This window comes from Giraffa tippelskirchi, chromosome 6, assembly GCF_054371585.1.
Source record: "Giraffa tippelskirchi isolate mGirTip1 chromosome 6, T2T-mGirTip1v1.2.pri, whole genome shotgun sequence".
NCBI lineage: Eukaryota > Metazoa > Chordata > Mammalia > Artiodactyla > Giraffidae > Giraffa > Giraffa tippelskirchi.
This window is the reverse complement of record NC_137280.1, coordinates 73,855,805-73,868,679: the sequence shown is the minus strand read 5'-3', so window position 1 is coordinate 73,868,679 and position 12,875 is coordinate 73,855,805. Positions and strand designations below refer to the sequence as shown.

Below are 12,875 nucleotides of genomic sequence, written 5' to 3'. Positions count from 1 at the left end.
GCAGCATTTTACCTGCTTGTCTGCCTTCTGGGGATTTTCTACAGAGGGTTTTAAGTGTTCCTCCCACTGTTAAGATTTTACAGTTCTGATTCTGTCTGATCCAGCATCCACAGAGTTGCAGAATAAACCGCCTTTCCTGAACGTGCCCACTGATTAACACAGAGACCTTTTGTTCCATGTGTCCCCATCACAGGAGAATCCAGCTTTGGCGGTTGCAATTAAAACGTGTAAAAACTGTACTTCGGACAGTGTGAGAGAGAAATTCCTTCAAGAAGCCTGTAAGTTTATAGACATTTCTGTGGGACTCCATTTTGACTTTCTGTCTATGAAATCCAAATGATCTGAAGCAGTAAGAAAAACAATGTTTTGACTTTTATGAGGCAGCTACATTTATTCTCTTGCCATGCATTTAATATGTGTATTTGTCGAGGCTCATGGGTACAGAGTTCTCCAGGTTGGCTGTCACGTTTGGGGTGTGAAGGCAGATTGACTTACTGCCCCTTCATCCCCTGGTACTTTATACCGTAACCATCTCCACACTGGGCTTGAGCAGACATAGTGATGCCCGCAGGCCCTGGAGTTGAGCGGTGAGCAGGAAAGACACAGTCCCTGCAGGATGGAACCCGAGGATGAGTGGGGAGCAGGGCCCAGACCATCCTGAGGGGTTGCTGTGGAGAGTCGTGTGTGATGGGTCCTCTCCTGAGGACAGACCCGCAGAGAGCAGGCCCTGGTCCTGCCTGTGTGCACATGTCGGCTCCTTCCTGCCTGCCTCAGGCTGGGTCCTTCATCCTGCTTCCACTCAGCTTGTCCCCCCTGACCAGCAGAGTTAAAGGGTCTCTACTTCAGAGGCTTTGTCACGGGAGCCCGCTCTTTCCTTTCCCAAGTGTCCATAATTAAATACAAGATGCCTCTCCCTCTAGACTGTAAGTCCCAGTGGGGACAGGGACCGTGTCTGTTTTGCTCATGGCTCAGACCCAGAGCCAGCACAGGGCTTAACTCACAGAAGGTGCTTGTAGCCATTGGTCGCATGAATGAATCTTGGTGTCTTTCATCACATGTACATGGAATTTCAATAAATATTTACCACCCAGCAGTCCAATAAGCGATAAGTCATGGAGTAAACCAGATGGTCACTTCATCAGTTAAGTCAGACCAAGTCCTGATCCTGTTCTTGGGTCTTTGACTGGAGTGCGAGACAGGGCCTGGTGATGACTTCCATCTCAACTAGAGTGCTTCTTCAGGGCGTCAAGGCTGAGAAAACAGACTGTATATCAGCCATCAGTACCTAACAGCCTATGTGCTTTTGCTTTGGTGGTAAAGTACATTATATATTTTCAAAAATGCACATTTTTAAAAATTGCTTACCTTTCTCTAAAATTTTTGCAAGTAGGTATTATCTTGTGATTTTTGTAAGACATTGGAATCATTACAGAAACTACTTTTAGCATTTTGTAGTAGTCAGGTCAAACTAACTTTGTTTTCTTTTTGAAAGGCTGTTACTTCAGAGAAACATGCTACAGGCAGTATACCTAAAATCCTGTAGGGCTTTGACAGGCTCTATATGTAAGAGTGGCAGTCTGGCCTAGATCAGGGGTCATTAAACTCTTTCTATAAAGGACCACATATTAAATATCCTGGGCTCTGCAGATGAGGTGGTCCCTGTCACGGCTGCTCAGGTCTGCCATCAGAGTGTGGAAGAGCCACAGACAACTCAAAAAGGAGCAAGCAAGACTGTGTTCCAGTGGCTCTGAGTTTGTGGAAGCCAGCAGCCACCCTGGCCCGCGCTCAGCCCTGGGTGAATGAGTCAAACTGCTGTACCTGTTGGGCTTCAGTCCAGCGCGGATAGAGTTTCCTAGGGCAAGAGTCTCTTCTTAGCCCTATACTGTGTAGTGTTTTTAATAATTACTCCAGAGGAAATATAAAAGCTTATTAACCCTATATTAAGGGTAACATAAAACTGAAAGTGATGGTAAGTCAATTGAAAATAAGAGTAAATATACTGGGTTCCTGAATGTCTATCCCAAGCCATCACACTATACTGAAATGATGCACTGTACTGACGAGATGACATTCAGTGGTACATTTTGGATTTTGCTCCAGGTATTGATGTGTGTGGTGTTTTTTGTTTGTTTCTTTGTTTTAAACTACCAGGTCCTATTTTTAGAATGTGTGGGGAAAATTGAGGGAAGAATACCTTAAGGGTTTGAGTTCTCTCAAGTGAAGGTGTGATCAGTCTACAAGAAGAGCCAGTGTGGTCCTTGGGTACGATGGTAGGATATACAGTCTTCTATACTACAAGTTTTACATCCACAGATTCAACCAACTGTGGGTTGAAAATATTGAGAAGAAGAATTCCAGAAAGTCCCCAAAAGCAAAACTTGACTTTGCTATGCTCTGGCATCTGTATACATGGCGTTTACGTTGTATTAGGTATTACAGGAGACAATCACAGTATACGGAGGCTGTGCACAGGCTACATGCAAATACTCCGCTGTTTTTAGAAGCACTTGAGCATCCACAGATTTTGATTTCTGCCTGGGGTTCCTGGGACCCATGCCCTGTAGGTATGGAGGGTCAACTGTGGTGTCCAGAGTGAAAGCAGAGAGGCCTGTCCACCTGGACGGGCCCAGCACTGAGCTGTAGTCCACACTGGGCTCCGTACTAGAATGAATATGACGAGGCATTTTCTCCTGCTGTGTTGCTCGTGTCCTTGCTTGGCAGCATAAAAATCAACCCTGAATTGGTCCCCAGAATTAAAAAAAAAAGCAAACTTTTTTTTCATTTCAATAGTCTTTGAAATCCAGGTGCTTTGGTGGGACCGCTGCACTAGGTTGCCTGTAAAGTTGCTTCCAGGTTTGAGGTTCTGTAGTTCTGGGAACATTGTCCTGTGTCTCAGTCATCCTAGTGTACTGCACAGGTGACTTCCTTAACCTGATGTTAGAAATGTGTACATGCTTAAAAATATGTCTGCACATCTAGGTATATGTGTACACATGCAGGGCCATGTTGGTCATCTCAGGCTCAGCAAAGCAGTCATACTCACGTGACGGCCACAGGCCATGTCTGGTGTTAGACTTTCTGAGAGGAGTTCAGGACTGGAAGCCACATGCCGGCATTTCCCCATAGGGAAGTCCTCACAGCGGTCCAGGAACTGCTTTCTTAGCCCTGATAGTGCTGGGAGGAGATGCAGCCACAGTGGTGGATGCCAGAGCCTCTCGGGTCAAGGAGAAGTCCTCTCAAAGCCAACAGCATGGACTCCGGGGCCCTGGAGGGGACACCCAGCAGCGCTCACACTCAGGAAGGTGCCTGCTGCCCCACCAGCAATTTACCAGTCAGGTGGTTTTACCATGAAGGGTATTTCTTAGAGAATGAATCACACATTCCAGCTTGGTCAGCTTTCCAGAGGAAAACCTGGAAAGTTAGCCTCAGGTCAGATTTGTCCCTGGAAAAGAAGAGGAGGTTTTCTCAGCCAGTGAAAAGTGCTGAATGCTAGCCACTGGACCGCCAGGGAACTCCCGTTAGCCCTGAGTCTTAACTGAACTAGTCTTCAGGAAACTGAGAGATCTTCGAAAGAATGATGGTGGACACCTGTTTCTCCCCAGTAACGATGCGTCAGTTTGACCACCCTCACATTGTGAAGCTGATCGGAGTCATCACAGAGAACCCCGTCTGGATCATCATGGAGCTGTGCACGCTTGGAGAGGTACCCGCCCCCGACCCGCTGTGCCTGCACCCGCAGGGAATTGCGTGACATACGCTCTCGTAGTATACATAGGAGAGTGTGTGTGTGTGTACATATCCATAGTGTACGCTCGGAGAGGTACCTGCCCCCCACCCGCTGTGCCTGCACCCGCTGCGCCTGCACCCACAGGGGAGTGCGTGACATACACTCTCGTAGTATACATAGGAGAGTGTGTGTATGTGTATATATACATACTATAGTAGTATAGTGTCCTCATTAAATTCCCAAGTAGTCCCCTAGTTCAATGCAGGCGGCATGGTCTTCCCACCCCAAAGCTTTGTCAGGACGGGAAGCGGCAGGTGACCAAGTGGTTCCCTTTTTTCCCTCTCTCTTGCTGTTGCCTAAGAACACACCCGCTGATTTGGGTGTGAAAGAAGCCATGTTCGTGGAGTTTGGGTAAATGAATGCTGAATTTAGGTAAAACAGAACTACTGCTTCATCTTTGGGGGAATTCACTTTGCAGTATCTTTCAGACCAACTAATGTTAGTCACAGTTTCTTCTTAAAACGTAGCAGAGTGTGGGCGGATGTCCTTGTGTGACTTTCTCCCAACGCAGATGCCCTTTAGTGGGTGTGTTACCACCACCTGGATGCGGGTCCCCACCCAGGCCGCTGAGTCACAGGAGGGCGGGCAGGCTGGGCCCTGTCCTGTCTCCAGGCAGCTCCATGGGCCCCTGCTTGGGGTAAACTTTCCAGATGTCTGCATGTGACATTGGTGCTGAAATCTAATAGTTTAACCGTCTAACACTTTGTGCATATGACTTGTTTCTGGAAGGGCACCAGGCAGTTTTGCTTTTAGTGAGAATCCGGGTTTTAGTTTCCAGGAATCAGAGATGGTCTGGGCCCGTCGTCCTCTCATGATGGTGTTGGCCCTGCCATCCGGGGACAGGGCGCTGCCCGCGGCCCCCATGATTTCCTTCCCGGCTCTGATGACAGCTCTGTGCAGCTCTAAGAAGAAACTGTGACTAATATTGGATGGTCTAAAAGACACTGCAAAGGGAATTCCCCCAAAGATGAAACAATGGTTCTGATTTACCTAAATTCAGCGTTCATTTACCCAAACCTCTCTAACATTGCTTCTTTCACTCTCAAATCACTGGGCGTGTTCTTTAGGCAACAGCAAGAGAGAGGGGAAAAAAATAACCACTTGGTCACCTGCCACTTCCAGTCCTGACAAAGCTTTCTGCTGAAGGAAATATCTTAAGGCCTCTAGGATTTCTCTTCCTCTCCCACACCTTTCCAAATAAAATGGAGTGCTTACATATATTGTTTTTTTCACATTATTTTTCTGCTTTTGTTTTTGGAGAATTTGCTAATTCTTCTGGCTTAGATCATTAATAATGCTTCTCCTTTATGTGTAGGGAGATTGTGTAGGATTGGAGTTCATTTGCCTTCTTTGCTATGTTAGCATTTAGCCGAATTAGTCCTGATGGTCACAGTATGGACCCGTAAGCCTAGTGCATAAACACCCATAAACACGTGACCATTTTACCCTTCTTCACCCAAGATTCCCTGGCAGCAGAGGGGGGACTTCTTGCCTCCCCTTTGTCTTTGTCCCCTTGTGCTCAGGTCGGCCTGGGGCACGGGGTGGTCTGGGGAGGTGGGCTGACCGTGGTTGTAGAGGAGGCTTGTTTGGTAACTAGATTTTTTTTTTGTTCTCCGGCTCTCATTATCTGGTGGTATTTTATACCACACCTTTATTCATTCTCTGGAACCGTCTTTCTTTTTTTTTTCAGAAATGTATCTGTAATCATGAGGACTCTTAATTTTTGCAGTTGGATCTCAAATGAAGAATAATTAAGCGTGATTTCTGAACTGATGTGTCTCTTTCATTATGCCTGTTTTTTTTTTTAGGATAGAATTGAAGGCATTCTCATAAAAATGCATTTGGAAAGGATCAGATCGTTGTTGAATGTAGCTCTTCTGCTATTGATTTTTAGTCTCTGACACTAATTATTTTTCTTGTTCCTTTTGGTCACTGTTGAAAAAGCTGCGGTCGTTTCTGCAAGTAAGGAAATACAGTTTGGATCTAGCGTCTTTGATCCTATATGCCTATCAGCTTAGTACAGCCCTTGCGTATCTGGAGAGTAAAAGATTTGTACACAGGTGAGACCAGTCATGAAGCTGGTGAGCTGCCTCTGAGTGGGGGGTGAGCGAGAAGAGGTTCTCACAGTGCCTAAGACCCTTTGCCCCTCTTGACTCCTACACAGATGGCGCTGAAAGTCCTGCTGTTTAGTGTCATGGCATGGGAACTCATGGAGTTGAGGGGTTTTCCTCATATGGAGTTTGAAGCAGATCACTGGTTCCTTCCACAAATACTGTTGACAGCCTCTATGTGGCACTGTGGACCTAAAACATATTGTCATGGAACTTTCTAGGACACCATAGTGTCATGAGTAACATCTGTCGGCCCTCTGCAGAATTTCTGTTCTTAATCTGGGTCTCTCATTTGAGTACAAGTGAAAGCCCTTACAATTCATTTGCTGAGTATTTTGTGTTGCAAGTGTTCTGAAGATCATTTTAATTGTATTTAATGAGATTTGTTAGTAACAGTAGGGTTACGCACCCTGGTCCTGTACTGTCCACCAGCTATTGCAGTGGGCAATGTGATTGTATGAAAAGTAGTAAGTGGTTTCATTATTTGAGAATTTTCTTTGCCATCATTCAGGATACTAATCACCATATTATTAAGTGAGTAAATATCTGCCAAAAGGAAAATATTTGAAGTAAAACAATAAAAGAATCTCTCTTTTTCAGTGTATAATAAAACTCCTGTTTGTATTGTATATAAGCTGTCCTTCAAAGTACCTATATGTCTTTATATAATATAGATCGATTTGTGGGGTTTTCCCCTTGTATTAAAATTTATTGTTCCGCATTCTTCCTTATCAGGGACATTGCTGCTCGGAACGTTCTGGTGTCCTCAAATGATTGCGTAAAATTAGGAGACTTTGGATTATCCCGATATATGGAAGACAGTACTTACTACAAAGGTAAGAAATCAGAGCGACAAGTGAGAAATATGCTCAGGATCCTCAGTGATTTTTAGCTCTTAAAAAAAGTATATTTGAATGTGCTCAGCTGAGCTTTGACATGGGTGTGTAGTCAGGTCCGTGGAGCAAGGACAGCCTTCTCGGTGAAGGCGCTAGAGCACTTGGTCCTCCCTGGGCAAGAAACAGCCCGCAACCTACACTCACTCCCCATTAACTCAGACGCATCGTAGACTTAGTTATAAGACCTAAGACTGTGAGACTTCTAGGAAGAAACATAGGGGCAAATCTTTTGAATTTAGGGCCAGGCAAAGAGTCCTTAGATTTGATACCAAAAACATGCATACAAGGGAAAAAGTAATAACTTGTTCCTCATCAAAAGTTAAAACCTTTTGTTCTGCTAAAGACCTGGGCAGATGGATGGAAAGACCAATTACAGAATGGGAGGAGATATTTGGTAATCACATCCCCAACAAAGGACTGTTATCTGTGCTGTAGAAAGAACGCTCAAAACTCACAGGTGAAATGGAAAGGACACAGGTAGAGAAGGGGCAAAAAATACGGAGAGAGATTCTTCCGCAGGCTATTCGGGTGGCACAGGGCACGTTACCGCTGGAGAAGTGCAGAGTGAGCCACTGAGAGGTGTCGGGTACACCTGTTGGGGTGGCCATGGTCACGGTAGTGGTAACATGGAATGCTGGCAGACATGGAGAAGGCAAGGCAAATTACTTGTGAGTTGTTTGTGAGGATGTAAAATGATACAGCCACTCTGGAAAAGAGTTTTGCAGATTCTTAAAAAACTAAACATGCACTATCATACGACCTAGAAATACACACGGCATCTCACCCAGAGAAATGAAAACTCACATTTACACAAAACTGGTGTTTGTTCATTGCAGCTTTATCTCTAGTTGCTGACAGCTGGGATCAACTCAGATGTCCAACCCCTGACCCTCTGCCTGGTAGACATGGCTCACCACCTCCCGGCGGAGGGGCGGGCACCCTGGCTCAGTGAACACTGCCCCACCAACGCCCCCTCCACCCCCAACCTTCCTATAGAGCTCCAGTCTGCTGACTCCAGAGACTTCCATCCTTTAGTTTTGGAGCTGAAATCTAGCTGATGCGATTTTTTTTCTTTAATTTTTCCAATCTCAGAATCAGATTGACTTGGTTCTTCAAGTTATTATTAATTTTCATATTCTTAGTACTTGAGCTAAGGTTTGGACTGTTAAGTCTGTTGGCTGTGAGCTCATGGCCCCTGGTGACCAGGGCCCCATCCTGCCCTGCTCCCCGCCTCCCCACATCACCCCAAGTGACCAGCATCAAAAGGAAGGGAAAAGTGGTTCTCCCAAAGACTCCATACTGGAAATCTCAGCTGATTCTAACTGTGAGGTCCCTAAGCAGATAATAGGGAGATTTTACTTTCTAAAATTGATCTTCCAGCTTCCAAAGGAAAATTGCCTATTAAATGGATGGCTCCTGAGTCAATCAATTTTCGACGTTTTACCTCAGCTAGTGACGTGTGGATGTTTGGTGAGTATTTGAGAACTTCTGTGGTTAAAATTACAGTTCATATGTTCTACGGAATAAACCTTGTGCCGTCTGGTCAGTCAGAAGTTGGTCTGCCCTCCCCTGCCCAACCCTTCCTCATCACACGCCATCCTCACTGATCTGACGCGGGCCTCTTCCTCCCTCACGGGGGTAAGCTCTTTGCTCCCTTCCCTCCTCCCTGCCACCTTCTGTGTGGCGTTACTTTTTTGTGAGTGATGTAAACGATTGACCTGCCGTTGGGTGACGTGATGGCCCCCAAATCCAGTGTGTCTGAGACTGACTGCCTTTCACCTCTCTCTGGAGTCTGACCTCCTTCCCAGCTTGTCTCAAGGCTTGAAAGCTTGTCCCTTGGAGTCCTGTAGTGCTGCTGCTCCGATGTCCCCCCGCCAGCTCCAGTGGTCCCTGCCGTCCCCCTCCTGCCCTCTGCGTCCCTGCAGAGCCCCCAGGCGTGTGTGCGCGTGGCTGATGTTCATCCTGCAGCACTTCTTCCCTCTTCCCACCTGCGCTTTTAAATGACTCACCTTTTTGGTGTGGATGATGCTCCATCTCCGCCCTACTTTCCAGACACCTCATCCTGACATCCTTTCCTCCCGTTGAAACTGGTTCTGACCTCAGGGTCACCTGACATGTCCCCTCTGGACGTGTGCAGCAGGCATGCCACCCCGGCGTGGGCTCCCTTTATCTGCTCTCCTTGCGCTTCCTCTGTCAGTCACAGCACTCCCGCATCGATCCTGTGCGCGTATTTTCTTCTGCTGGATTTCAGACAGCTTCCCAGGAGATGCTCTGTTAGTTTATGTACCTTCTTTTTCCTGTAAATAAAAACAACTTTATGTTCCTCAAGTATGTGTTCTCATTTTTTCTTCTGCTTCCTTGCTGTTGACTTTCAACAACCATTTAGTGCCTTAACCCATATTAGGTGAAAGAAGGAATTTAGTAAGACAGGAAACGGTGCCCTACGATTGGAGAAGGGGCTGGAGTCCAGTTGGCTTCAGATCCTAAGACCTCACTGTCTGCTTTGCGACCCATGGAGCAGGTTGCTTAACTTCTCAAGGGAATTCCACATTTCAGGGTCTGAGATGCCTATTTGTATTTTTTTTTTCTTCACATTTCTGGAACTAGGATTTGTGACGGATCAGTGGCATCTCACGGTTGGTGTCATTCCGGGTGTTTTATGTGGTTACTCGCCTGCACCGTGTAGACTTTGTTTTGTTCATACTGGTGCTACTGTCTTGTCTGAATGAGTTTAAAAGAGCTCTTCAGTAAGAATAAAATAATTCTAAGACACAACAAAGGCTCCCATTATAATTTAGTTGGCAGCATATTCCCTCCTTTTCTGGTAATATAAAATAATAGTGCATCTTAAAATCCATAGCATCTTAGATTTCATAAACAACGGTTTTTAAAAAGATGTAAGATGTGAGGATTAAGGATGATGTAAATTTCAAGGAAGAGTTCCAGACACACATTAAAGTCTCAAGAAATGACACCTGGTGTTGTCATTACTAGTAATATTGTCATAATTACTGGTGAGGAGAAAAAACAGGTAAGGCGTTTTTTTGTTTTTTTTTTTTGTCATAGAGTCTTTATTTTGAAATCGTTGGCTTTTGGCTAATTTCAGATCTAATTCGCATTGACGTGAAGTTGTGCCTCCCTCTCTGAGGCACACACCAGCTTAGGTGTTGAAGATGCCAAAAGACAGTCACAGCCCTTCTACCCCTGCGCCCACACCAGGTGTACAGGGCATGTTGCGCTGGGGCAGACAGGAGCTTCCAGGGTTGGGGGTGGCTGGCAGGGCAAGGAACTCACAAAGAGACCTGCAAAAGGAGAGCTATGACGAAGACAATGAGGGGTGTTGAATCTAGAGAGTTCAGCACTAGCAGAAGCCCCAAGGGGCGTGTTCTCAGGCACTTCTGCGTGACTAGTGCGCCAAGTGATGGGGACTTGAGAGGAATCTGAGAGTCCTGAACGCGTTAAGACTTGAACTATAGGGTTTTCTCTGTCAGGCCTCAGGTCACCTGCTGTGATCGTGAGCAGGTTGGACTAAAGTGGAGGGGAATCTAAAATGCATTCAGCCTCTTTAAAATTGATTCACTGAGATATGCTGTGAAATATCACTGTTGCTGGGGGGCGTGGTGCGTTTTCTAGTGTAGAAAATGTTTTTTAAGAGAGAAACCTCTTAGACAAATGATGTTTTTTTCTTGATAATACTGTTTCATTATTCCCATCCTGCTAAACTAGCGTTCCTGTTTCTGTTTGATAGCAGAGCTAACTGAATGCTGCTTTACTTGGCCCGTGTGCCAGCTCTGAAGTCACTCCTGAAACGTGGGAACTGCCCTCCTCCTGCTAAGTTCACGGCTGTGTTCTTGCTCCCGCCCCGCAGGTGTGTGTATGTGGGAAATCCTGATGCATGGCGTGAAGCCCTTTCAAGGCGTGAAGAACAATGACGTGATCGGGCGCATCGAGAATGGGGAGAGACTACCCATGCCTCCCAACTGCCCTCCCACCCTCTACAGCCTCATGACCAAGTGCTGGGCGTACGACCCCAGCCGGCGACCCCGCTTCACTGAGCTCAAAGCTCAGCTCAGGTAGGAGTGGGGTGGAGGGCTGGGCCGGGGCGGGGTAGGGGGCAGGCCTCGGCCGCCTCTCCCTGGCAGATCCTCTTCTCAGTACATCTTGGGCAAGCACGATTATGTTACTGATTTGTGTTTATTTACTCCTTGTTAGTCTTAAGAAGCATGTGTCTTAGGGTCTTACTGGAGTTGAGCAGGTGATCAGATCTCCCTGGCCTGACTGCTTGGCACCACTCCCGGGTCCTTCCTGCCCTGGTCCCCGCTCAGCTCTCCAACTCTCCACACACACTCCACCTTCTGCTCCAGCCCCTGACCACCTGGACCTCCCCGCACTGCTTACTGCCTTTCCTTCCACCCCACCCCCCGCCCTCCGTTTGCCCCAGGGTGCCCTTCTTCGGTCTTCACAGCCCAGCTCAGGTGTCTCCTCCTTCAGGAAGCCTCCCTAATCCCACCCAGCCCCAAAAGAGACACACCCACTCCTGTGGTACCTTCTCAGTACTTATTTATTGTAGCTGGGACACCCACCTTACCCTCTCAGCTGCCTTCTGTGGCTCCTGCTCTGTGCCAGGCACCATTAGACCCAAGCCTGCAGCAGCCCCATCCCCTGGGGGAGCACACGGGGCTCCTCAGCGTGCTGAGTGTCCAGAGGGGCTGTGCAGAGCTGACCGGCCACTGGGCGGCCTTCGTCCATCTTACACATTCCTGTAGCCCCGGGGCAGAGCTTAGGACCAGTACCTCGTCAGTGCTCAGTAAACAGTTGTTGAATTAAGTCTAGGTTGAGGCTTAATACTTGAATCAGCAGGACACTTTAGTATAATACATAACCCAGCCAGCACCATGGTTTAATGTGCCAAATCACCTGGCTCTTATTTGGGGTACTCCCTGGTTTTAGGTAAGTTTCTTTATTTGCTATATTTTAGTCTTTTTTCACAAAAACCACTGAATATCAGGGTGCAGAATCCCGGGCAGCTCCTGTAGGCCGCCCTCACCCCCAGGCCTTGAACCCTGTCCAGGCTGGCTCAGCACAGGTGGCTCAACACACAAGTCTCTCTCCTCCATGGAGAATGATTCCAGGAGGGAGCAGGGCCTGGGTGTGAGATGGGAGCCAGTTGTCTAGTCAGCAGCTGTTCTGCTGGGTGTCCTCGTTCTAGGCTAGGCTCTGTGAGTCCAGAGGGAGCATGCACAATCCTGACCCCAAATCTTGAAGTCCAGTGGAGGAGGCGGGGGTCGACGTCCTTGGCTGCACAGTGACTCCCACTACGCCCGCCAGCCCGCCCACCTGCTCCAGGGCCTCTCCGTGATGGCCCCTCGGGTCTCTTGAGACGGCTTTCTCCAGGCTGAAAGTCTCCATGCAGTTCAGTTATATCCACTGCCACTGCTGGGGCTTGCTTTCAAGCATGCTTTATTTCATGGTTTGTTCCTATGTGTGTTTTGTTCCTTGTTGACCTTTCCTCGGAGTTTGACAGATTCTGTCCCTGAAACTCTCCACTTTGATGCTGGGCTCTGCAGCGCATCCATCCCCGTCACTTGGGGTATCGACCAACTTCTGCTTGTCCCCTCAGCCCCTTCTGGGTTCATTGTCTTAACCCCCTATGGCTTTGCTCCCAGCTCCATCTGCTGTTAGCTTCAGTTCTGCCTTTTCTCACCGGCCCCAGGTCTGGGCTCTCCGCTGCAGGACACTGTTTATCCTGGAGCAGAGCTACTGTGGCTCCTCCTGCCCGGCTCTCGCCCTCACCTTCTGTGGGTCATGGTGGGGCCTTTGTCTCCACCAGCATCGGGAAGCTGTCAGTAATTCCCCGCCTGCCTGCCCGCACCAGCTGACCAGCTAGGGAATCTTCACCTCCGTGTCTGCAGACCCGCTCCCCCCTGCCTGCACACCTCACCCATCACACCTCACCCATCAGTCTTACCTGAACTCCCTGCTCAGGACAGCTTTCACTGGGCTCCTGCCGCCCGTGTCAGGTAGAGGCTTCCGGAGTGGCAGCTGGGGCTCCTCGAGTCTCGGCCGGTGCCCTCCTGCCCC

General features: G+C 47.9%; 1 protein-coding gene across 50 annotated transcripts in view; it reads left to right on the top strand.

The window, feature by feature from the left end:
• The window catches only part of PTK2 (protein tyrosine kinase 2), a 194,072-nt gene that overhangs the window by 146,202 nt on the left and 34,995 nt on the right, over positions 1–12,875 (top strand). For 46 of the 50 annotated variants that reach the window (XR_014057697.1, XR_014057696.1, XR_014057698.1 and 43 more), the window contains 6 exons: positions 194–278; positions 3,603–3,703; positions 5,732–5,847; positions 6,634–6,734; positions 8,175–8,264; positions 10,663–10,867. Coding sequence is in view for 46 of the 50 variants with exons in the window: in XM_081504175.1 (XP_081360301.1) it covers positions 194–278; positions 3,603–3,703; positions 5,732–5,847; positions 6,634–6,734; positions 8,175–8,264; positions 10,663–10,867 (698 nt within the window). In the remaining 4 variants the exon portion in view is untranslated. The remainder of the gene's footprint in view (positions 1–193; positions 279–3,602; positions 3,704–5,731; positions 5,848–6,633; positions 6,735–8,174; positions 8,265–10,662; positions 10,868–12,875) is intronic. The other 4 variants (XM_081504181.1, XM_081504178.1, XM_081504180.1 and 1 more) reach the window with 1 other exon arrangement.